This window comes from Zonotrichia albicollis, chromosome 31, assembly GCF_047830755.1.
Source record: "Zonotrichia albicollis isolate bZonAlb1 chromosome 31, bZonAlb1.hap1, whole genome shotgun sequence".
Lineage (NCBI taxonomy): Eukaryota > Metazoa > Chordata > Aves > Passeriformes > Passerellidae > Zonotrichia > Zonotrichia albicollis.
In genome coordinates this window covers 1650525-1675907 of record NC_133849.1, presented here as the reverse complement: position 1 = coordinate 1675907, position 25383 = coordinate 1650525, and the positions used below count along the sequence as shown (strand labels likewise).

General features: G+C 52.3%; 2 protein-coding genes and 1 pseudogene across 2 annotated transcripts; all 3 read left to right on the top strand.

Annotated features, from left to right (window-relative positions):
• LOC141725842 (class I histocompatibility antigen, F10 alpha chain-like) overlaps positions 1-25383 on the top strand; it is a 259037-nt pseudogene that overhangs the window by 13399 nt on the left and 220255 nt on the right.
• LOC141725727 (serine/threonine-protein kinase PAK 1-like) lies at positions 953-17233 on the top strand. The gene is made up of 9 exons (XM_074529763.1): positions 953-1061; positions 1660-1723; positions 3507-3722; positions 4480-4597; positions 5744-5843; positions 6095-6291; positions 7202-7311; positions 16920-17035; positions 17139-17233. The coding sequence occupies exons 1-9, from the start codon at positions 953-955 to the stop codon at positions 17231-17233; spliced, it is 1125 nt and encodes a 374-aa protein (XP_074385864.1).
• Positions 11133-21124, top strand: LOC141725866 (uncharacterized). Its single transcript, XM_074530026.1, has 2 exons — positions 11133-11272; positions 19310-21124. Exon 2 carries the CDS (start codon positions 19321-19323, stop codon positions 20227-20229), a length of 909 nt encoding a protein of 302 aa, XP_074386127.1. The 5' UTR covers positions 11133-11272; positions 19310-19320; the 3' UTR covers positions 20230-21124.

Genomic DNA, 25383 nt, shown 5'->3' with positions numbered 1-25383 from the left:
GCTGTGTGCTTTCTGTTCTTCCTCTGGAGCTGAGTTGACTTTGGAACCAAATTGCCATGAAGACACCATTGCTTTGGGAGAGCTCCTGCCAGCAGCTGCAGCTGGAAAAGGGGGTGTCTGCAGCCAGCGGGGCATGCACAGCATCTGCAATGAGCCCTGGGGGGTTCTGTTCCCTCAAGCAGGGAGTCTGTGCCAGCAGAGCCTGGAACTCCCTCCCTTTGCTGCTCCAGCCAAGAACTGACCCAGCCCAGTATTTTGTGCTGTTCTCTTGCTTGCTGTGGGAAGGGACTGTGGCTCCCGGAGGAATGCTGTGAAAGCAAAATGCTCTCTCGGGGTTGCCTTGCTCCGTGGCATTTCCCACCACTGGCAGTTTTTCTCCTAACAGCATCTGGTTCATGTCTCCTGTTTCAGGGCACCTCATGTCTACATTCCGAGCAGCTCCTCCTTCGGTGAGTGGGAAAGGAACCTTTGGTACTTGGAATTGTGCAGCAAGGTGTGAGCTCGGCATGTGGCAGCCGAGTGCCAGCCTGGGAGGCTGAAGGAAAGTTCCTGTCAGTGTCTTTGCAGCAGCAGCAGCAAAGGAATTCCCATCAGTTTTCTCCTTTTCTGCTGAAGAGCTTTCGAAGAGCTGCAGGTCTGGTTTTGCAGGCAGAGGATTGTTTGCTGGCTTTAGCCATGGTGGAATATTGAATTCCCAACAATAAGTGGCAATGTTGACTTTAGCCCATTGTTAGTCGGAACAGCTCCAAACCCAATTTCTGCTTAGTGCAGCTGGATGTGCAGCTGAGGATAAATAAGGTGATAACTGAGATAGAACTTCCCGTTCCTCACGCTGCCGTCTGTCCACAGGGCACAAAAGCAGCACCAGCACCTCCTGGGTCTCCCTGTGTTTCCAAAGAGGAGGCCAAAGAGGAGGAAGACAGCAGTGAGCTTCCCGCTGCTCCAGGGGACGATGGTGAACTTCCCTCAGTGCCGGGAGATGACAGTGAACTTCCCGCTGCTCTGGGAGACGAGGGCGAACATCCCGCGGTGTGGGAATGCAACGGCGAGGCTCCCGCGGGGTGGGACAAGGACAGGGGACATCTCCCGGCGTGGGACGAGGATGGTGGATGTGCCCTGGTGTGGGACCAGAATGGCCAAGTTCCCATGGAGTGGGACGAGGACAACGGACAACTTGCAGTGTGGGATGAGGATGGAGGACATCTCCCGGAGCGGGATGAGGATGGAGGACATCTCCCATCTCCCATCCTCCTCCCACAGGATGGAGGACATCCTGTGTCTTGGGAAGAGAAGAGTGAACATCTCCCTGCATGGGAAGTGGACAGCAAGGATCCCCTGGCTTGGAAAGATGATGGAGAAGCTGTAGCATTTTGGGAAGAGGATGGAGAAGCTGCAGCATTTTGGCAAGAGGCTGGAGAAGCTCCCTCTGCTTGGGAAGAGGACAATGAAGCTCCCTCCGCTGTGGGATCCTGGGCTGAACATTCTGACAGCAGCACAGCCCTGCAGCCAGAGGGGAGAGGGGAGTGGTGCCTGATGCAGCTGAGTATGTCTGCTCTGTCCCTGGGTGCCCGAGCAAGTGCTGTGTGGGGCTGGTTCTGGCTCTGCTGCAAGTCAGGCTCTCACTCTGGGAGGGAGCATCTTCCATGTGGTTTCTTTCAGGGAACACCGTGAGCGAGGCGGAGCCTGCTGAGAAATACCAGGAAGTGGAGCAGATTGGCCAAGGGTAAGTGCACGGCAGCTGCTTCTGCACAAGCAGGGCTGGGGGTTGTGCTGGTGCAGGATCAAGTGAGAGGTCAGGAGAGCTCCAAGCACCTTCAGACACTGGGCTACCATCCTGCTGTCTCTCAGTCCTGATCAGGATTGATAACTGTGGTCAGAAGGCATCGTCAAAGGCCCCTGAGGCTGGCAGTGTCCTGCCTGCAGCAAGGAGCAGGACCTGGAAGATCTTCTGTCCCTGGAGCTGGATTGCCTAAAAGAGCAACTCACCATCTGGTGACTGTCAGAAAACAGTTCTCAAGAAGATTTCTTTAAAATATTTTCCGTCAAAAAATATCCACTGGTCGGGATTATTAACCTAATGGTTTAGAAACAGAAACCAGAGATGAAATAATAAGTACTCTATTCTAGCAGACCCCTACATTCAGTAACAGACACAGAGCTGATGCACTGTGGAAGAAAAAGCATCACCTCTCTGATGGCAGGGCCCTTGTGGATCCTGCAGGTCTTAGGCAGGAAATGGAAAAGGATGAAATGCATGCTTTTCCACTTCTTTAGACACCCATTTCTCCTCCTAGCTTTGGAACTAAAGCAATTCGGCCTGGACATTTGGGATTTGCTCCAGCCCAATTCCTTCGTGTTGGGTCTCAGTTTTCTCTTGCACACCTTGCATGGCAGAGGGCTGGTGGCTGCTGTGCTGCTGTTGGAAGGGTCGATGCACCCAGGTGTTTGTGAACGCTGCAGGCAGCAGAGATCTCCTGTCTGGGCTGGCTTTCACTGCCAGGGCCTAAAGCGCTGCTTCTTTCTTCTCTGCTTTTTTGTCTCCAGGGCTTTTGGAACCGTTTACAAAGGACTCGACAGGGCCACTGGAGGAGAGGTCAGTGCCAACACGCCCAGCACGGCCGGCAGCTCTGCAGGGCTTTCCCCTCTGCTGGGAGCTGTGGCTGCAGCTCTGGGGGCCAGCAGAGCTTTCCTGCCCAGGCTGCTCCTCTGCAGGCAGAGCAGTGTCAGCCTGCAGAGCACAGCTGGGACAGACTTGGTCCTTCTCAAGTGCCCAAGGAATGCAAGGAGAGCAGCGGTGTCTGTCAGTGCAGGACACCCTGGCTTGATCTTCATTTCTAAAAGTGTGAATGCATCAGCTGCTCGAGACTGAGGCCCCATTAATCTTCATCCCAGCCTCAGACAGGAACATTATTTAGCAGTTTTTCCATCCTGCCTTTCATTTTCAAAGGGAACCTCAAGCCGTAATTAGGGAGAGCTCCTGCTTGGGCTCAATTTGGAGTTTTAGTCCAACTTCAGCTGTTCACAGAGGGAGAGGGAGAGAAATGAGAAGATGGATGTCCAGAGCAAAGCTCTCTCCTAAATCCTGCAGTTGTGTTTGGGTCTGGTGTCAGTGACAGCCTGTGACAGGCATCACCTGAGCAATGGATGTGCGTGTTTGCTTTGTTGTGCAATCCCAAACAGAGCAGTTGGATCTGAAATCATGAGCAAATCCCATAGAATTGCTAAAGGGTTCCTGGCTGTTTTGCTCTGTTTTCACAGAACCAGAATTACCTCCTGCTTGCAACATGTGTTTGAATAGTAATAATAATGAGAATGTTGAGGCCATTTGAGGGGACTGTAGGTGCAGATAATGTTGTTAGAGCTTTGAGGCTGACAGCTGAGGGACCATTTCTGCAGAGCTTGCAAGGCCAAATGTCTCTGGCCATGTGTCCTGTAAGCAGCCCCCAGCTGGCAGAGCAATGGGCTGTGGCAATGGCCCTTGCTGAGCTATGGTGTCCCATCCCAAGGCAGTTGGGCCCAGCCCAGCTCCGTCGCTCCACAAAGACTTGCTCCGTGTTTGCTGTGGCCTCCTGGCACAGACTCCTGCAGTTAAAGGCTGCAATGTCCCTTCAGGTGGCCATAAAGAAAATGAGTCTCAGAGGGCAGAACAGGGAACGAGCTGTGAATGAGATCCTGCTCCTGAAGGACAAGAAGAACCCCAACATTGTCAAATTTCTGGACAGGTGAGTGCTTCAGCTCTTATCCCATGCATGGGCCCTGCGTTAACATTTCCTGGCATCCGGAGTCCGTAGCCTGTTTTGAAAATGCCTGACTCAGCCACATCTTCCCAAAACAACAGCCTGGCAGTTCACTCCCTCCAAGTGCTTTTGTTGCTTTGCTTTGGTTTTTCCTTCAAGTTCCTTCCCGTTTGCTGTGTCTCCCAGCAAGTCTGATGAACCACAGCAGAAATTATTTCCCTTGGCTTCTTCTTCTCAGCCCTTTTCCATTGCTAAAGATGCCAGGAAGATCAGGTTCTTGTTTCCAGAAATGCCTCATTTGCCCATTTTTCACTGGCCTTGCCTGTTTGTCACGGGACTTTCTGAAAGGTTTTCTGACTGCTTTTGTCCCAAGTGCTGCACGGCCTCCTCCCCTGGATAATCCTGGCAGTTGTGTTGCCTTGTTCTGCAGGGAATGGTGGAACTGATGAGTTCAGGAGCTGAACCAGCTGGGGCCAAGGGTTGTGGTTCCGCATGGAACTGGGCTGTTGCTAAACTGCATTTTTCATCTGCTTGCCATCTAAGGCCTCTCCTTTCTCACAGGTGTCTCCTTCTCCTTTAGACTATGCAGATTCCAAGGGCTGTGCAGCCTGGCAGGAATGTCTCTCCATCTGATTCTGTCCTCACTGAAAAGTGACCTGGAAACAAAACTCCACTCCAGGCTTTTCCATGGGGCAATTGAGCTCTGCACTTTCATCTCCATGCCATTGTTTTCCTCTTCCAGCTTCCTTGTTGATGGAGATCTCTGGCTGGTGATGGAATATATGGATGGAGGAACTTTGCAGGACGTTGTCAGACAGACACGCATGGCTGAAGGAGAGATGGCAGCTGTCAGTCGGGAGGTGAGGGATCCTGCTTGTCACTCCATGGCTGGGACATGATGGTCCTTCCAAACAGGGCGTGAGAACAGGAGTGGCTCCATGCTCAGGGCTTTGTTTCTGTGTTGTTTTTGTGAGCTGGAGAGGAAAGAGCCTCTGCAGTGAACGGCCTGCCAGCATCACTGCACTTCTACTCTGTTCTTGTTCTCTCTCCTGCTGTTGTGGTACTCTCTGTCTGGTTTGGATTTGAGATTTGCTGTTCTCAGCTTTGCCTTGAACTGTTTGCCTGGAGCTTGTGTGCACTGCACTCCTGGCCTGTCACAGCAAAGCTGCTGCTGGCAGAATTCTGAACTGTCCTTCCTTGTGTGATATATTCCTGCCATTGGTTTTTGCCCTCGTGTTTCTTGCTGTTATGTTTGCCCAATTTTCCCATCATAAAAAAAACCAAACAATATTTAAGATAGCAACAATTTTAATTTAATAGTATAGAAAATATATATTGACAATATAATTTGATTAAAAATAAGGGATCATTTGGTTCAAATAATAGCGCATAAGCAAAAGATAACCGCGGGGTACGGAGTGCAGGGCTCTTGGACCCTTGCCACCTCACGTGCGAGCTTGCCAAGTGAAGATTCCTCCCTTATATGTCATGTGTCAATGCCATCTCCTCCCATTTTCGATTCATCACATTTTTACCTCTGCCCTCATCACCACCTTTACCGTGCACGCTTCACCACTTGGTTTGGTGGTCGCACAAGTCTTTGGGGGTCGTTTTGGATGAAGACCTCTCCTCTTTCTCTTTGTCCTTTAATTCACCTTTGGGTTACACATGTGCACCAAGCCAGTATAATGTAAGCCAAAATTAACATATTACTACGTTTGAGCATCAAAGCAATAAATCTCTTATAGTGGGCATTTTCCTGGGACCCAACCAGATTTCCCCTTCTCTCTGTTAATTTTTAGTAACTGTTAGCTCGTGCTTTTTCCTCCTATCCTTGAACATCTGCCAGGAGAGGAGGGTGGAGCCCCTCCTCTCCCTTTCTGCTTTGGCATTACAACTTTTAACTGTTTTACTATTTCCAAATATTAATTACTGTATCAATATCGATTACTGTTTCAATTTTATCACCATGAATCATACCTATTTACCACATTGTTCTCTCTCAGTGTCTGCAGGGCCTGGATTTCCTCCATTCCAAGCGGGTGATCCACAGGGATCTGAAGAGCTCCAACATCCTCCTGGGCATGGACGGCTCTGTCAGGCTGGGTGGGTGTTCCTGGCCAGGCACGGCGCTCCCGGGCTGCGGGTGTGGGGCTGCTTCCCAGGGAGGGCCAGAGCCCCACAAGGGCTGCTGGGGGCACTGCCCGGCCCCTGCTGCCAGCTGAGAGTGGCTGCCCCTGCAGAGAGCTCAGGAGAGGAGCAGGGTGCCAGCAGTGCCTTTGCTCTGCCTATGGCCCTTCTTTGTGCTTGGTTTCCTCATTGCAGCTGCCTTTGACAGGGTTTGTTTCTGTCCTCAGCTGATTTTGGCCTCTGCGCTCAGCTCAGCCCTGAGCAGGACCAGTGCAGCTCCATGGTGGGCACTGCTCACTGGATGGCCCCAGAAGTTGTGACCAGATCTCCTTATGGCCCCAAGGTGGACATCTGGGCCTTTGGCATTGTGACCATCGAGATGGTGGAAGGAGAACCTCCTTACTTCAGGGAAACAGCGGCCATGGTAAGAGGCAAATTCTGCAGTGGCTGCAGAGGCCTGTGAGCACAGGGGGACCCTGCGCTGGGAGCAGCAGCTGGAGGTTTCTGCACATGGGAAGGGAATTCCCAGAGGACTTGTGCCTGCACACAGACGAAGATTCTGCAATCTCTAGCAACAACTTGCTTTGGGATTTATGTTGTTGCAGCTCTTCTGGCTGTGAGGATGACCTGAAAATGTAAAGCAAGTGCATCAGCTCTAATGTTACCTTGCAAGAAAACTGCACACCAGCCCCACATCCCACCCCCAATCCTAACAAGTTTTCTGCAGGAGTTTCTAAAAGAGGTTTTGCGAGATGATTTCTCCCCTGATTCTTCTCACTGGGAAACTTGTTGAAAACATGAAGATGATTGTTTAACATCCCCATAGTCTAACATATTTCTTTCCTAGTCCAAGCTACTTTCTCTGTGTCACCAAGCCTGAGCTTTCAGCATCACAAACCTCCTGTTTCTTGCCTGGCAGTTTCTGGGATGGGGCATCAGGAATGCATTTACTTGAGTGTCAGTGGCACTGCAGAGATGCACTTGATGTAAGAATCCTCTGAAATAACACAAGCAGACCACACTGACTCTGGAAAATGCCCTGTAAAGCTGGTGTCCACATTTGGAGAAGCAAAATGTGTTATTTCTGATGGAGGTTCCTACTAACAGAGTCAGCCTATTGAACTGGCTCTCAAGGCGAGATCATTTGGATGTTGCAGTGGCTGTGGCAGCCCCAGGGTTTGCGGTTTTTGGCTGGCATAGCAAAATGAGCTCTGAGCAGCATCTGTGGCAGGGAGGAAAGTGCCCCTGGAGCTGGGGCTGAGGCCCCGGGGTGGATGTGAGCCCGTGTGGGTGTGAAGGGAGCTGGCAGAGCGCTGAGTTTGCTTTCCCTGCAGGCTCGCGCTCTGATCCGGCAGAACGGGACCCCGCAGCTGCAGGAGCCCCGGCGCCTGTCGGCTCTGCTGCGGGACTTCATCGAGTGCAGCCTGGAGACGGACGAGGAGCGGCGCTGGGCTGCCCAGGAGCTGCTGCAGGTGAGGGCCAGGGGCTGCAGGGGAAGCAGCAGCGCCAGGGAGGGCTTTTCTTGTGGGGCCCCCTCTGACAGTCTCCAGTCTGGCTGCGTTCCACACGCAGAGCAAGCAGAATCCTCGCCTGCTGTGGCTTGGCAGGCTCCTTTGGAGCTCATCTGGGCCTGGTGCCCCACAGCGAGCAGGGACATCTTCAGGCAGCTCAGGGGGCCCAGAGCCCTGCCTGACCTGAGCTTGGATGTTTCCAGGGAGGAGGCACCTCCCACATCTCTGGGCACCTTCTGTCAGTGTTTCCCCACTCTGCTGGTTAAAAAATTCTTCCTTAGATCCAATCTGAGCCTGCTTCCTTCTCCTGAGTTTCAAACCATTTCCCTTTCTCCTGTTGCAACAGAGCCTGTGAGGAACTTGACTCTGGAAAGTAACAGTTCATTTCTTTCCTCTTTATCCTTTTGGCAGCACCCATTTTTATCATCAGCCAAGCCTCTCTCCAGCCTGACACCTCTCATCACTGCAGCAAAGCAACTGAGGGAGCAGCCGAGGAGATGAAGCACTTGAGGGCAGCTTCTTGTTATAGTAGTTAGGTCAACTAGGTAGTTATGGTAGTTAGCACTGTTAGTTGGTTAGGGTAGTTAGGATTGCCTGTTTGTTATGGTTCTTAGGACAGCCTGTTTGTTATGGCAGTTGTTTGAATAAAAACTCTCTTAACCCTCAACTGCCTTGCCGTGTCCCTTCCTCCTCCCGCTGTGCCTCAGCTGCCCGGAGCAATGTGAGGGGAGAGCGGGCCCAGCCTGGCCCAGAGCTGAGCCCCAGCAGAGCCCTGGCAGAGCCCAGAGCAGCCTCGGCACCTGCAGAGTCAGCCTGGAAGGAGGCGCTTGGAGCCTTCTGGGCTGCACCCGGCTCTTGGTTACAAACTGGGTGTGCTGGAAAATGCCACCGGCTCTGCACGAGGGCAGAAGGGGCCCGGGGAAGGCCCAAGTGCTCCATGCAAGGGAAAAACCTGCCCTGGGTTTGTCATACATAACTGGGTAGTGTTGGCTTTTGGTATTATGTATTGACTTCTGCAAATTATTTTTAATCTCACTGAATTTGATACAGTACAATTTGTAATCACTTTTAACTGCTTTTGCTGTAGTATAATTTGTCAGCTTTTTGTGGCCAATGCCCTGGCCCCTGTGTAGCTCATATCCTAAGAACATCATTTATGGATGATATTTTAGTTGGTGGATAGTGTGAAAAACATACATTATAGTTTGGCTTTTGCAAAATATTAAAGTGGATGCCAGATGTTGTCCATTATAATGTTAACTTTTGCAGAAGTAGCTGTAGTTGTGAAATAATAACGACTGCTTTTATTTTTGTAAATAACCGACAATAATAACTCAGAGATGTTTGTGAAATAGCTAATGTTCATTTAAAGGACCTGTGGAAATGGCTAAAACCATCTGCATGGTCAGATAACATTTAAGGAAGGGATGTGATGAGGAGCCCTGCCACTGACCCTTCCACTGTCAATAACTGTCACCTGTGAAACCACAGAACAGGGGCCCTTGTGAGGGAGTGACACACAACCCTCAAAAGAACAATCCACGATTCCTGCACGTACTCTAAAAAGGCGACTCGGGGGTCAAACCAACCTAAAGAATTCCTGGAACATGTAAACGAGTTAAAAGAAATGTCTGAATTTCTATAATCATTATGAATATGTATTTGACCAATGGAGGGGGAAAAGGAGACAAGAAGAGTTGCTGTGGTTAACAGGTGTGCCTCAGGCCATCACCAAGCACCAGTGCTGTTATTAATGGGTCTCTATTTATCCATTATTAAAATTCTAAAAATTCTAAAGTGTGAGGCTCCTTTCTCACAACACCCAAGGCGCTCACCCCTTGTTGTTCTCCCAAGCCATGATCTGCCAATCAGAAAGTTTGTCTGGATGGAGAAAGAAAAAAGAAAAGGAAAATGCACTGGTGTGGAGGTCCATGGGCCTACCATTAGAGTTTAATCTCCCACCCATGGAGGACTGGTCCCCAAAGGGAGGAATAGATTTCAAGGTTATGGTGAGAAGCTTGCTTCTCCCACAGATCTTTGCAGGCACATGCTCATTTATGTAAAGTTAGGTTACCCCATTGGCCTGTTGGCCTAATTACGCTAGTTCAACCCATGTTACCCATCTCTGCTTAGTCCCTAGAATGTTCTCCCTCTCTGTCCCTCCATTGGCCCTAATTTACTGCATTCCTCTGCCCCTGTTTCCCCATCAGCTGACCCGACCCTTAACCCCTCCTCTGCACCATTTTCCCCCATATCCATTGGACCCTGTCCCTCAGCTCCACCCTCACTACCCCATGTAAAAACCCCCTGTGCCCTCAGCTTGCACCGTGTCTTTGTCCCTGGGCCCTGTTCAGCTCTGTGCCCTGTTCCTGTACCAATAAACCCAGTTTGCTGCAGATCATACCCAGACCCATCCTGCCGACTTTGTCAGCTTTATAAAGCAGCCGTGAGCTTCGGGCTCCGGAATGCCGGACGCTCCAACGGCCTCGGCAGCACCAGGACGTTCCAGGCTGGGACAGCCAGGCAGGGCAGGAGGAATCACTGCCCCTTTCCCCTCTCTGCTGCTCCATCTCCCAGCCCAGCATCGCTGCAGGACAGCCTCACTGCCAACGCCATCCTGCCAGGGATGGACTGGGGGGATCTCCTTCCCCTTCCCTCTGCCATGGAGGCAAATCCCATCTTCTCCTTGTCCACCCTCCTTCTTCTCCTCATTCTGTCCTACATCCATCCACGTTCCTTTCTCATCTCCTTCCTCCCTTGTTCCCTCCTCTCCTTCTGCCTTTTCCTTTTCCCTTCTCCGTGTCTCTTCCACTCCTTGTCAGCCCGGGGAGCTGTGAGGTGGAAAAAGCCTCCCTGTGCTGGGAAGGGTGTGGGGAATGTGAGAAGAGCTTCAGGTAGAGCTCAGCCTATTCCTGGCACCTCCAAAGACGGCGGTGTCGGATGCAGAGATCCATGGGGATGCAGAGATCCCCCTGCAGCCCCCGGAGCAGCCACGCTGAGCACGGCGATGCCTGAGAGGAGGCTGTGACCCCGCGGCCAGAGGGCCCCGCTGGAGCAGCCTGTCCTGGCAGGACTGACCCCGGGGCACAGTGACCCACGCTGCAGCACTTGGAGGGAGCTGCGCCCCGTGGGATGGACTCAGCTTGGAGAAGTTCCTGGAGAAGTCTCCGGTGGGAGAGAGCCCAGGGTGCAGCAGGGGAACGACTCCTGTCCCTGAGCAGAGGGAGAAGCCCCGGGGCATGAACAGAGCCCGGCCCCATTCCCTGTCTGCGGCACTGCCGGGGTAGGAGGTGCAGCTGGAAGGAGGGAGGGGTGGGGGAAAGCTGCATTTAAGGGTCTTCACTTACTTCTCATTATCCTGCTCTGAGTTTTTGGAGTTTTCTGTCAGAAATCTCTTCCCTCCCCCACTCATCCACGGGGGTTTGGGACGGTTTTCCCGTTTTTGGGGGAAATCAAAGCGATGCACTGATGCTCCTAATTAGGGGTAGGAGAAGTGAGGCTCCAGGGCGTCCCGCTCAGCCGGAGCCACCGGAACCGCAGTGGCGGGAAAGCCGTGGCGGGAGCTGTGGGGAAGTTTATTTTTGTTTTCAGCTCAATCCCCCTCGGAGCCGGGCCCGTTCCAGGGCTGTTCCTCAGCTCCAGCTCCGCCCTCACGGGGCCCAGGGGGCCCTGAGGGCGCGCGGCGGGGCTGTGCCGTGTGCAGAGCCCGGCCCTGGCTGGGATTGGGCGATGGTGCCGTCAGTCGTGGTTGTGGCGCGCTGATTGGTGGGAGCGGGGCGGAGCAGGGCCCCTGTGGCGAGCTGAGAGCGGCCGTGGCTGGGCAGCGGCGCCATTGTCGGCAGTAGCCGGAGCGCGGTGAGGCGGCGGCGGAGCTCGGAGGCGGCTGCAGCGCAGGTGGGAGCCGCGCTGGGTTGTGCGGGGGCTCGGGGCTGGCTGCGGGCCTCGGAGGCGGCAGGGGGCTCGGGCGGGTTCGTTGTGCCGTGTCCGGCCCGTGTTGCCGCTGGCGTGAGGGCGCTGCGGGAGCGGCTGCCCGCGGTCTCCTTGTGGCCGCTGCCTCGGCAGGAGCCGCTGCCGGAGCAGCGCTGGCTCGGCCCGGTTGCTGTGGCTGGGACAGAGGGGGCTGCCCCGTGCCCGGGGCTGTGCGGGGAAATTCCTATGGCCGGAGGTTTCTGTGCCCAGAGCAGTCCTGTAAAAGTGACATTATTGCTGAGCAGAGGGAGAGGCCGTGGGGCATTTGCCGTGCGCTCTCTGCCATCGTTGTAGTTCGCAGCCTCCTTTTCATCCTCATTTCCCGGCCTCATCTCCCTCTCCGTTTGCCCCTTGGCTGAGGTACTTGGAAGGTTCACACCTGCCGATCCACACCAACTGCATGTCCTCGTTAATGTGCACCCCCACTTTTGTATAACAGCCGATATTCATGGCTCTGTTCAGTCTTTGTTCTTCCCGAAGTTCAGGAATTCAGCGGGAGTTTGTCTGAGCAGCAGTCCATGTTAATTAGTAACAGGTTTTGAAACTGATGGTTTCTCCCTTCCTTATCTACACGTCCCTGGCCCTATCTCCAGGCAGATTCACTCAGTGAATTATTTTTTTTTTTTTTTTACCTTACTGTGTCTTTGGTTTTGGGATTATTCTCAGTGCCCTCATTCCCTGTCCTTCTGTAGCCGTTTCTGGATCAGGAGGCCTGGCTGCATCCCCTCTCTCCGCTGGTGAATGAGCTGCACTCTCAAGGTGTGGAGCATGGTAAAAATTTGAGAGTTGCTGTAGCACATCCGAGGAGAAACAGCATTTGTTTAACCCATGGTCTGTCATGGAGCCACAAAACCGTGTCCCATTGCCATTCTTTTCATCTTTTAGCTGGAACATGAGCTGCTTTTTTGTTTTCCGTTTCACCGCTGTTCCTTTGTCATCTATTTGCCAACAGCAGTTTGGGTAATTTAATTTTTCATTAACTCCTCCTTCTTCTGCTACCAGATGATCTGATCCCATCCTATGGTTTAGTGTTGTGTTCCTCATTTCAGTGGATTGGTCAGCAGGAAGGTCAGGAGCTGGAGCTGTCTGGTTGGTTATTCCAAGGACAGCCTTGTTATCTAATGATGTCATTGAAATGAGAAATGGGTTCTGTGGCTCCTGATATGAATTGGTTTGGGTTCCCAGGGGCTGGTTCATGGTGTTGTAGGATTTGTTCTGGTGGATGTTGATGTTTTTCCCATTGTTTGCACTGCCTCAGGAGCCAGGGCTGCATCAATTGGCCAATTTTCTGTAATTTGAACATCAAATACTTGGGTTCCCAACTGCTTTCCTGAACTTGTGGTAGCAACAGCCACCATGCTGTAATCCACCCTATATAACATAGACAGTGACAGCACATGTTGGAGTTGGCAGAGGGATGATTCCCCCCACTTTTTAAAGTGAATTTTTCTCAACATTCTCCATTTGCCGTTTCCCTTTGCAGCTTCACCAGTTTGTGTTGCAGGGTCAGATATCCTCCCCCTGGGCTCTGCCTTGAGCTGTGCAAATTCCATCAGTGCCAGCAGGCAGAGCTTGGGGTGAGGGGCAGAGGGAATCAGCCCAATTCCTGCCCCGGGCAAGAGACCCAGGTGCATTGTCCACCCTTTGCCCAGCAGTGTTCATTTGCATTTCGAAAGCTCCTCTCAGGCTGACTAGAACCAAAGCTTCTTTTCCAGGGCAGTAACCTGGTGACTCCCCTTTTCCTTTCCCACCCACCTTCCTTTGCCTTTTTTTTGATGTCTTCTTTTTCCTATTTTGCAATAGTATTCTTTTAACTGTTTATGAGTTAAAGCGTCACATTTAAACCTCTTCTAGTTTTTCCAAATGCATCCTAAAGGTGAGCATGGAGAAACCCAGACCAAAATTGTGCCATCACTAAGAGACAAGCACACACATACCCGAAAAGCCTCTACTCCTAAGAATAGAAATTGATTCTGACACCTCTGACCGAAACCCTACTGACCAAAAGAAGGATTATTAAGAAAAAAACATTCTAATGTTGTAATCTCGTCACCAAAATGGTGGGAAGAACGAAAACTCTCCAACATTTCCAATGTTAAAAAGTCAGGGCATTACTTGATTCTGGCCAGGATGTGCAACAGAAATCATTTCACTCACACACAGCCCGAGTGTGGAGAGAAAATTGTTGAATGACCCGTGAGTTTTACTTGATTTTTCCTAAACTTTATACCATCCAAAACCCACAGAAATCCACTGGTTTAATGTTCATTGCTTCCAAGTTGTGTAAGTTTTTAGTGTTTGGTTTCCTATTAGACCCAGATTTCTTCCCCTCTGATGTAAATTAGGTCCAAACTCGTGGATTTCCTTCTCAGCCTTTTCCAGCCCAGGTGTCTCCAGCTCTGCCGGGGGCAGTGTCTGGGGTAGCTGTTGGTTGCTGTTTGCTGCTGGGTGTTGATGTTTTGTTGCTGGTCGTTATCTCTGTGGGTGTCTTTTGGGCTATTCCCAGTCTGTTGAGAGGTTGAACTCATCTCCATTGAATGGTGTAACATCCCTTAAATAAAACCTCTAAAATTCCTTTCCTCAAGGCAAAGACAAACCAAACCTGAGTAGAGAAAGTATATTTAAAAGAACCAAACTCGGTACATTTTGCAGCAGTGCAATGGCAGGCAGCCCAGAGTGTGGGTGTGAGTGAGCCCCAGAGTGGAATTGTGCCCTGGTGTTCCCCAGCAGCTGTGGCAGTGCAGGCCCAGGCAGCGCTGAAGCTGCAGCAGTGGCAGCAAGGCTTGGCCCCAGTGGCTGGAGAAGGCAGAGGAGGGTGGCCAGGATTGCAGAGGATTCCAGGCGAGGATCTGTGGGCAGGCGCAGGGGCTTGGCCCGCTGTGGAGCCCTGGCTGCTGCTGCGTTGCCTTCAGGGCAGGCTCAGGGGCGGCCTCCCATCCTCCTGCTGCAGGCGGGAAGTGCAAATCTCCGGGGCTTCAGAGCCCTTGAGGCCAGGCTGAGGGGTCCCCCCGTGTTGAGCTGTGCTGGCGGCTGTTTCTGGCCTCAGGGACACTTGGCATGGGCCCCTTGGCCACCAGTGGTGCTGCTTTGCACTCCTTAGGCAGGAGCCGATGTCCTGGCTGGGTGTTGGCAGCAGCAAAGTGCCAGGGCAGGCTGTGTGCCAGCCCAGCTTGCTGTGGGAGAGATTTCACAAGAGACAGGATTGTGGCCACAGATTGCTGTAAATGTACATCCCTCATCTCCACCCTGCTCTAGGTGGAGAATTACCAGGGTCAGGAATTCCAGACATCAGTTCCAAGGGAGATAATTGAATATCTGCCCTGAGCCTGTCTCTTCTTTTTGCCATAGCAGCAATGGCAAAAGCCGTACCCATGGCATCTTGGTTTTTATCACCAGCTTCCAAAGGTGTTTCTTTCGTTCTTTCGTTCTTTTGTTCTTTCTTTCTTCCCCCATTCGTTCTTTCTGCCTGACCTGAACTCTGGGGTGTCAGGGGATATGGAAGTCCCATTGTATTCCTAAAGCTGCCATAACCTCCTAAAGGATCTTTCCAGTAAAATGACTTCTTTTTTCTGAGTCTATTGCTTCCACAATCCCTTCTCTATGAATTGTTCTTTTAGAAATTCCTGATAAGTGATGCAGTGATTGCTGAAGCAGTCAGAATTGCTTTTGCCCCCCTGTTAGGTGCCATGGTGTCAGCAGAAGATATTGAAGCCTTCCTGCTCAGGGCATTTCAGTGCCAGGCTCTCACAAGCACCCACAGCTGCGCGGGTTGAGCTGAGCATGGGGCGGTGACCTGCGCTGTGTCTGATTCCCCTTCCTTAATAACAGCCTGTCTTGTAGCTCTTTTCCCTTCTGCTGCCCTTGCAGAGCCCTCCACAAACACATTTTCTCCCTCAGGCCAGGGAATGTCCCATCAATGTGTCCCAGCCTGGGTCTGGAGCTCTGTCCCTTGAGTGCAGTCCTGGGTTCCTTGCCAGCCCCTCTCCAGGCTGTTCAAACAGGAGGCTGGGTTAAACCCTTGCCCTGTCCTCAGTTCTGAATCCTCCTGTGCCATTGAAAAAGTTTCATACTGTAACAACCGAGCCCTGCTCATCCATGTAGAGGCTCTTTTGATTGTCAAAGTTTTACCTTGATGCCAGACTTGAACTATAGGAGATCTTACTGTTGTCATCAGTTTTCAGGGATCAGTTCCCATGTGAGCTGTGGCTGCACAATTCTGCAGACAATGAGGCCACTCTCTGGCCACTGGGTGAAACATTTTAACACAAGAATTCCTTTGCCATGGCCCTGTTTAAAATCCACCTATAATTCAAATTGTTTCTCCCTGTCTAGGATGGCCAGGGCAGGAGCCTCAGTTAATCTGCCTTTTAACACTTGAAAATTCTGTGATTCCTCCTTGTGTCCATCCATCCAGTTTGTTGACTGGAGTATTCTAGGGAGAGATCCCTGGCTCCAAAACCCTGCCTTTAACAGGGAGTGAGTGATAAGCAGTAAGCCCTTCCTTCCCTCTCTTTGAATAGGGTATTGATTTTAAATCAATACAAGCAACCTCTTGTCCTGGTTGCTTCAAAGTAATTTGGTGAGGCTCCACACCTAATTTTCCCTCTTTCCCTGGGACTTCCCACATTTTTGGGTTCACTTCAGCGTAGGCCTTGCCCAACATTGGACACAAAAGTACAACGGCATGAGCCTCTGTATGACCTTTTACAATATCAAAATCCAGACACCAATTCCTTCCCAGTAAAGTGCAATCACAGTAGGAAGAAAACTAAATTCATTTATTTCAAACGTATCCCCTACATCTCCTAATAGTGGTTGATTAAATCATACCTGCTCATCTTTCCCACTCATTCCCTTTAAAATTAAAATATTCCTTTACTGTTTTGCCCATTAGGTCTGAGATTCAGGGTGGATTGAGAGGCCCTTCTGTCCATCAGGAAATGCCTCCTCTCAATGCAGACCCACCTGAATGCTCTCAAGGGCTGCAGTGTGGAGGGTCCCTGGTGTGATGGGAGCTGTGACAGCCCTGGCAATCCATGTGCATCAAGGGGTGGACTTGCTGGTGCTGAGGGTGCTGCTGTCTGTGCTTGCAGTGTCCTTGTGCCCTGCAGCTGGAGCCCTGGTTCCTTGCCAGGGGCTGTTTGGGTGGGCTCTCCCCTGCCGAGGAGGGCAATGCCTGTGCCAGGTGCTTGTGGCCGAGCCCATGCCCTGGGTGCTGGGGCCCCCTTGGGCCCTGGGGTTGATCCCTCAGGGGCTGTAGGAACTGTGCCCTGGCCTTTGCCTTCAGCTTGGCCTTTTGCTGCTCCCTTCTTGCACTCACCTGCTGTGCCTTTGTGCCCAAGTGCTGCAGGGCCTTCTTGTGCCCCTCCTGCAGCCCCCTCAGTGCCTGTGGGTGTTCATCCTCTGACAGCTGCTGAGCTTTCTGCAAAATCATTTGTTTTCCAGCGACCCAAAGCATATCTTGATCCTTCCCTTATAATCGACATTTCCCAGGTGTTCCTTGCTCCTCCTCCCTGTGCTCAGGCTGCCCTCCCCAGCCCGTAGCCCAGAGCCGCTCCCTGTCCTGCCGCAGTGTCCAAAGGCGCCCCCCGGCGGGCAGGGCCGGCAGCTGCACGGGGCCGGGCAGCGGCCGGGGCGTCCCGCAGCCTCCTGGGGGCCGGGGGCCGCTGCCGGCCCTGCCCGGGGCTGGTGGGGTCAGGCAGCGCCCGGCGCTGAGCCCCGGCTGCCCCACAGCCCCGGCCCGGCCCCGCAGCTCCCCACAGGCCCCCAGCCCGTGCTCCCGGTGCCGCAGCTCTGCGCCCGGTGCTGCCGCTGCCCCCCACAGAGAAACCCCCTGAAACCCTGACCTCCTTGTTTTCCTCTCCTGGAAACCGGGGATACAAATGATCAGCTGACAAATGTTGTGGTTAAGACCGTGCTGAAAAACATCCCAATCCTCAGTATTTTTCTCTTCCTCCTCTTTTCTTTTTCTTACCACATAGATTCCTCTTGCTGCTTCTTGCCTTAACCGTATTGCTGCACACTCCTCTTCACCCAGTCTCTTCCCAGCACACCAACACCATCCATCCATCCCCTGTTGTCTAAATCCCTTCTCCGCTTCCCTTATTGCCTCTCTGGGTGTCCAAGTCCTTAATTACCTCTGGGGAAATGTGCAAACTCCCTCAGCTTCTCAGAAGGGACCCTTCAGAGATAGTTTGGGATCATCATCCCTTTGGCACAGGACCCCTTCCTGGCTTTCTCTTTTCTACCCTGCATGGGTGCCCTGCCATGTTCACTCCCCAAAGATCCCAGTGCACTCACTGATGAGATTTTCAGTGCTCTCTCCCTGCTCACTCTTCAGAGCCCGCCCTGATGTGTCACTCGTCTGTCTCCTGCTCACTCAGGTACCCAATCAATCCCACGTGCTGCTGTCCCCCAAAGGAGCCGATCACCCAAACTGGGTGAGGCACCTTCAGCTGCACTCACTGCCTGCTGCTACATATGGTGGAAGGAATTCCAGATGCGTCCCAAGGTGTGTGGAAAACTTGACATCACCAGAGGTTTCTGTCCACAAAGCAGACAGACGAGTCCTGTAAAAGTAATTTAATTCCTAAAGAAAGGCAGAGACCATGGGATATTTCCTATGGAGTCTCTCCAGTTGTTGGAAGACACAGCCTCCTGACCATCCTAATTTTCTCAGCTGCATCTCCCTCTTCCTTTCCCCATTGGGTGGAGTACTTAAAAGGAACAGACTTCCCAATCCACCTACTACATATCCCCTTGATATGCTCCCTATTTTTATGTAGCAAACGGTTATCATGGCTCTGTGAAGTCCTTGTTCTTCTCGAAGTTAATGAATTTAGCAGGACCTTGGCTGAGCAGCAGTCTGTGTCATCAATTAATAACGTTTTCTGAAAATGATGGCTTCTCCTGTCGCTTCCTTATGTACAAGTTCCTGGCTCTATCTCTGAGCAGATTCACAGCATCTGTTTGTAAAGACACTTTCCTCTTCTTCCTTTCATGGGGGTCCCCCATTTGTGGGACGTCCCCCCTGGAGCAGGGTGTCCCCCCTTGCTGCAGCCCCACCCTCAGGCAGTGCTCAGCCAATCATAGCACATGGCGCTGATGACTCCGCAGTTACCAGGCAGACCCTCAGCTCCCAGCGTTCCCCATCTGTGTGCCTCCCTTGAGGGGGATCTGGGGAGGTGGGAGTGGGGCAGCGCCAAGGCCGGGCCCCCCTGCGCTGTCCTGGCGGGAGCGGCTGCAGTGGGGACCGAGTGCGGGCGGGAGCGGCCGAGAGCCCAGCGCTGCCCCAGCCCGACCTGCCCCAGCTCCATCCCTGCCCCTGCCGTGGGATGCTGTGGGTTTGGGGGGGAAGAGGGAGCCGGCAGTGTGTGCTGGGCCTGGGGCAGGAGGAGAAGGGAAGGAGAAGCAGGGTTGAGGAACGAACTGGTCAAATGCTGCACGTGGGAGGAAAAGGTGGGATTGTGCAGGGGACGGAGGAGTTGCAGGAGGAAGAGGAGCGTGAGGAAGAGCAGGGGACAGAGGAGAAGGAGGAGCAGAAAGAGGTGGCACCACAAGGTTCTACTCCTCCCTGTATCTGCAGCCTCCCCCACAGCCCCAGGAGCTTTGTGCCCCCAGATGCATCAGGTGACCGGGGTAGGGCGAATCCATGATTTTCATGGGGGCTGAATCTTGATGTTTCTGAGCTTTATTAGGCAAATGTTGTTGCTTTTGTTTTTTTGTGAGGGCTGAATCTCTTTATTTTGGCGGGAGTTTTTGCTGAATATTGACGTTTGGGAAATTTTAGACTTACATCTTGGTCTTTAGAGGATTTCTGTGCTGAATCTTGGTGTTTTGGAGGTTCTTACAGACACAAGATGCCCAATGCCTTTCCTAGATGAACTTGGACATGGAGGTTTTTCCAGTCCAAGCTGCTCTCCTCTTGAGTTTTTTCCTCAAACCAGGATTTTTCATTCCCAGGGCGTGGCCTGATGGAGAAGGAGGAAAAGCCCCAAATGTACCTCATGAAGAGGGGCAGCAAACCCTGCCCAGGGAGCTCTGGGGAGGAAAGAGGCCCCGTGAGCCAGGAATGCATCCTGCGATCCAGCCAGAGCTCAGAGCTGGTGAAGAAGCCTCATGTCAGGGAGAAGCCACACAGATGCTTGGAATGTGGGAAGTGTTTCAGCTGGAGCTCCACCCTGAGGCAGCACCAGGTGATCCACACTGGGGAGAGGCCATTTGAGTGTGAGGAGTGTGGGAGGAGTTTCAGCCACAACTCCGTCCTGATCCAGCACCAGAGGATCCACACCGGGGAGAAGCCCTTTGAGTGTGGGGAATGTGGGAAGAGCTTCAGGCAGAGGGGCCAACTGATCCGGCACCAGGTGATCCACACTGGCGAAAAGCCCTATGAGTGTGGGGAATGTGGGATGAGCTTCAGGCAGAAGGGCTACCTGGTGCAGCACCACATGATCCACACTGGGGAGAAGCCCTTTGAGTGTGGGGAATGTGGGAAGAGCTTCAGAGGAAGCTCGGCCCTGATTCGGCACCAGGTGATCCACACAGGGGAACGGCCCTACAGCTGCTTGGAATGTGGGAAGAGCTATGGGTGGAACTCTGACCTGAGAAAACACCAGCGTACCCACACTGGGGAGAGGCCCTACGAGTGTCCTGAGTGTGGGAAGAGGTTTCACAGGAGCTGCGATCTCCTCAAACATGAGCGGATTCACACGGAGGAGAGGCCGTTCCGCTGCCCTGACTGCGGGAAGGGCTTCAAGCAAAACTGCAAACTCACCATCCACCGGCGCATCCACACCGGGGAGAGGCCCTACGAGTGTGGGGAGTGTGGGATGAGATTTTCACAGAGCTCTCACTTGACAGAACACCAACGGAGGCGCCACTGAGGGAAGCCCTGCGAGTGCCCCAAGTGTGGGAAGAGCTTTGTGTGCTGCTCCAGCTCCATCCGCCATGAGAGGATCCACGTTGGATGATCCCCAGTGACAGTTGTTGGGCAGAGCCCTGGTGATCCATGGTCCTGCTGATCTGTGTTGGGAAGACACCTGGCTTGGAGGCTTCACATCTTCCTGGTTCCCTGTGGGCTGCTAGATAAATGCAGCAGCAGGAACATCCATTGGGACACAGACCAACAATGGGAATTCCTTGGGGACAGCAGATTTCGACTTTCAACCACATAAAATCTTTTGCAATCATTCGTATCTTCTGGTAACATGAGCTAGTACTGAATGGTGTTGAAGTTATGTTCAGGGTGGACTGGACTATATGATTCTTGTTTCCCCAGTCTGTTCTGTTTATGCTGAATAATAAGTTTTGTACCTTTAGGACTTGTCCTGAGAGTGAAAGGGGGAGAGAAGAAGCACAGACTTTGTTTTCAGACTCGGCACTCACTCCTCCACATTCCTGCTCCTGTGCTGTGTTGTCTGCAGTTGGACAGACAGTGGGACAGAGCTCTCCTTTGCTTTTAGTTAGTTTTAGCTAGCTGAGGCAAAGAAGTTCCCTGGACTGTGGGGTTTTTTCCCTTTTCTTTGGACCTGTTTAAACCTGCTCTGGCCTGAACACCCAGGGGAGCACTGGCAGCTCACACCTGTGGCCCACCAGGCCGGGCCTGGGCCGTTGCATTTCCAGCACCAGAGGGACTGATAAGAGACTGAGTGAGCCAAGCTACAGCACATGGAGGGGACTTTGTGAGTTTGTTTCTCTTTTAGAGCAGCAAGAGGTTTTATTGTTTAATACTGTTTAGGTTTTATTGCGTAATAAAGAGTTTTTTCCACTTTTCTTCAAGGAGGTCTTTTATTTTTCCTGAACCAGTTGGGGGAGGGGCCAATTCAGTCTGCTGTCTAGAGGAACCCCTTTGGGGGTTCTCTCCCAAATTTGTCCTGAACCGGGACAAGGTCTTTTCCAACTTCAGGGATTCCACGATTTTCATTTCCTATTGCCCAAGTGTGTCTTCCGTAGCCAAATGATGAAAAACTGGGGCAAAGACCAAGATTTTGGAGACAGTGGGATAGAAACTCCACCAGAAAAGGTTCTTGCCTTCTGCCCAAGCATGTGGATCCTCAGCCAGCATGGACACTGAAATCCTTTTGTTATGGTCTTGATTTTTTTTAAATTTCTCTTCATGCCTTTAAAATATCTAATCTTGAGGTAAAAGTAGATATTGAACTAAGACATGGCTGTGGTCATGGTACAACACAGATATGGTGGGACACAGACATGGAGACTGACATAGGGACACATGGACATGGAGGGGGCCATAGCCATTCATGGGGACATGTGTGGACACAGGCATGGATGGAGATGTGGGGAACAATGACAGGGATGGAAACATGGTGGGGAGACAGCCATGGGTGAGGACATGTTGGGACATGGCCAGCGACTTGTGGGGACATGGCCATGGCCAGTGCCATGGGGAAAGCTTATAGGGCATGTGGGGGATGCTGGGTTGGAGGGAGTTGAGGGTTCCTGGGAGGGTCCTGGAGCTTGCTGAGGCCTTTGGGGAACCCAGGCCAAGTGGCTCTGGCTCTGCTGGGTGACCCAGGGGGAGGTTCTGGGGCAGCTGCTCAAGGACCCTCTGACCTGAAGCCCCTGCCAGGCATTGGGCTCCTGGAAGGGGATGAACGTCCTTGTCCCAGGAGGGAAATCCCAGCATCCCCAGGGTGTCAGGGGCAGCTGAGAGACCACAACAGGGAGGGGCACGCCAGACAGAGCTGTCACACTTCTTAGCTACACCCCAAAAGTCCCAAAACTCAGGGATTGCTCCCAGGAAAAAGCATCCAGGAGGTGCATGAATTGAGGGAAAAGGGGGATGTGATCCCTTGAGACTGAGCAGGAGGGGCCTGGATCCCCCAAAACCAAACACAGGGACAAGAGGTGGAACTGAAGGCACGATGGGAAAGGAGTAGGAGTGCAGGGGAAAAGAGGATTCAGAGTGGGAGAGGGATGGTAAATGAGCCTTAATTGGTCTTATTCTAGGGCAAGCTATGACAGCTCCAGAGCTCAGCGCCCAAGGGGACTGAGTGCCAGAAGCCAGCTCGCTCAGACCAAGGCCGCGGGTCAGCCCCTAGCAAGCAGCGAATATTCAGCTCTTGGTGATTAGCCAGCTCTTATGATTTCAGCTTTGCTTGCTAGGTAGCTTTCCCTTGACTTGAGGCTCCAGCAGACGGTAGAGAGAGGAGAAGGAGAAGACGCCAGCTGTTCCACATGTATGGCTTTATTGGAGGGGTTCGTGAAGAGTCTCAGCACTTCTTCCGAGTTAGTAGGGGTACAGTATGCTACTTTTATAACCTTGTCCCGGTTCCAGTCCTGACCGATGGCAAAAGGTTAGAGGGACCATAAGTGACCAACATTAAGGTTAACAAGATATTGCCTTACATGGCTATAGGGATAGGTTATAGGGCGGATGTCCCTGGAGTCAGGAAGCTTCTTCGCTATTGTGTGAGCATTTCTATTATTCAGATTCTTCACGGGGCTGTGGCTAAACCTGAGGGTTTCACTACAGGATGGGATCCTCAAATTGAGTTGGGAGAGGTTCTTGGGTTGGGGGAATGATGGGAGAGTGGAGGGAAAGTTAGGGATGGGATAGAAGAAGGGTGGCTCCGTGGGGATCCTATTGTGTCCCCACTGCTTGATCCCTGGAGTGATTCCCTGGGGCTCTGGAGGGGAATGGATCTGCACTGGGTGGGTTCCCAAGCCCCCTGCCCATCGCTGGGGGGCTCATGGGAAGTTCTCTGGTTCCCTCCACCCAAACGCTGCAGCCGTGGGACAGACAAGGGTGTGAAAGTAGGATCTGGAGTGGGCAGGGAGGAGGAGCAATAGGAAGAGGAGGGAGAGAGGAGGCGGAGGATGGGAAAAGGAAGAGCAGGAACAGGAAGAGGAAGAGGAGGAGCCACAGCAGAACCCTACGGTTTTCCCGCTTTCCCACTGAGTCTGCAGCTCCCCTGGTCCTGGCAGCATCAATGCCCCAGATCTCACAGGTGAGTGGGGAGGGACAGCTCACCCCAAATCCATTTGGGGGTCTCTGGGAGGGTTTGTTTACAGAGGAGGGGATGTTTGGATCTTACAGGGCCCCAAAAGTGAGACGCGGATGCCCTTTTGGAGAATTGTGGAAGATTCCTGTGGCAAACTGTCTGTAGTGGCTGGGGCAGTGGTGCCAGTTGTGGGGGGACCTTGATTTTGGGGCTCTGATTGGCATCAGAGTGGGGAGAGCAGCAAAGGCCAATCTTGGAGCTGGGGGATCCTGGCAGCCTGCAGGGGTGGGGGAAGCTGGAGATGAGCAGGGTCTGGGCCTGCCTGCCTGTGAACAGGGCAGTTACTTCTCGAGCTGGGCTTGGGAAGCAGGACCAAGGGTCTCACATGTTGTTTTTCCCCCAAGCCAGGATTTGTCAATCCCAAACTTTGTCTGGATGGAGATGGAGGAGGCTGCGAGGAAAAGGAAGATGGCCTGGGACATGAGGCAGGTGAGAAGGAAGTCGCTGCCCCTTTCCCCCTCTCCTCTGCTCCATGTCTCAGCCCAACATTTTCCCTGGCTGCAGGACAACCCCACTACCAATGCCGTCCTGCCAGGGATGAACTGGGGGGATCTCCTTCCCCTTCCCTCTGGCACAGAGGCACATCCCATCCTGTCCTTTTCCATAGCTCCTTCCCTTTCTTATTCTATCCTTCTTTCTTCCTCATTCCTTCCTTTCCTCTTCTTACCCCAGACACTGAGCTGCAGACAGAGACCAGGGAGAGCAAATCCCTGCTGCAGAACCTCATGGAAGAGGCAGTTTTCAGCAGCTCTATGGAATGGGAATCCAATGGGGAGGATAAGCCCTGGAGATGCCATATAAGGAGGAGTTGCAAACTCAGCCCTGGGAGCTGTGAGGAGGAAAGATGCCCCCTGTATCCAGAAGGCAGCTGGAGATCCATTTGGAACTCAGAGGTGGCGGAGACAACTCATGGCTGGCAGAAACCCCACAAGTGCTTGGAATGTGGGAAGGGCTTCAGCCAGAGCTCTGGAGCTCAGACATGATCCAGCACCAGGTGGTCCACATGGGGACACAGCCCTACAAATGTGAGGAGTGTGGGAAGGGCTTTGGGTGGAGCTGCAGCCTCATCAGTCACTGCAAGGTCCACACTGGGGAGAGGCCCTATGAGTGTCCTGAGTGTAGGAAGTGGTTTCTGAGCAGCTGCAATCTCATCGTAATGAGTCAAGGGGTGAGCTGGAAATGTATTTACAGTTATTGAAAAGTGTGGATGAGTCAAGGGGCCAGCTGGGAGTACAAGTGAGATAGTAGAAGGTTACATATTTTAGCTAAGATTTTAAAATTGGTTAAGAAGCTAAGTTAGCTAGCAAAACTCACATACCTTAGTGAAAGAGTAACAAATATATTTGAAAAGTAAAGCTAGGAGTGGCAGGGGTAGATGTAGCAATTGTGAAGAAGCAGAGACCATGGAAATATCTTGCCTTAAGAATAATCAAACAGTTTGGAGTGGCTTGGGGCATGACCAGCAGATCAAAAAGTCCTGCCAACTGGCCATGGGTGAACAGTTTACCATGAGAAAGAGAGCTTTCTTCTTCCCATACGCCCACTCCTTTATTTCAAAATCCCACAGACCCAACTTAAGCGAGTGCAATTGTGCAGCCATATTAGGTATTCAGCTGATTATAATACAAAGTGGGCAGATAATGATTATATACTACACCTCCTTAGAAACTGCTTGGATATGTAAAGCCTTTTCTGTATAAATAGAGAGCAGGAGTCTGCAACTCCTTGCACCTGCATTTGGAAATGATTCCTCATGTGTCCAGTGCTGCAATAAAATACCCTTCTTTTCAGCTTTAATTAGTTGAAGAGTTGTCTGTCTGTGCTTCAGTACATCAGCAGATTCACACAGAGGAGAGGCCCTTCCGCTGCCCCGACTGTGGGAAGGGCTTCAGGCACAACTCCACCCTTGTCACCCACAGGCACATCCTCACTATGGAGAGGCCCAATGAGTGTCCTGTGTGTGGGAATAGAGTCTCCGGAAGCTCTCACTTGAGCCAACACAAATGGAGGCGT

Excerpts from the sequence above, each read along its gene's own strand:
- LOC141725727 (XM_074529763.1), top strand. The coding sequence starts at position 953 with ATGGTGAACTTCCCTCAGTGCCGGGAGATGACAGTGAACTTCCCGCTG. Across the intron at positions 3,723-4,479 it reads ATTGTCAAATTTCTGGACAG|CTTCCTTGTTGATGGAGATC; the intron begins GTGAGTGCTTCA and ends TTCCTCTTCCAG. Across the intron at positions 7,312-16,919 it reads CTGGAGACGGACGAGGAGCG|TGTCCAAAGGCGCCCCCCGG; the intron begins GCGCTGGGCTGC and ends GTCCTGCCGCAG.
- LOC141725866 (XM_074530026.1), top strand. The coding sequence starts at position 19,321 with ATGGAGAAGGAGGAAAAGCCCCAAATGTACCTCATGAAGAGGGGCAGC.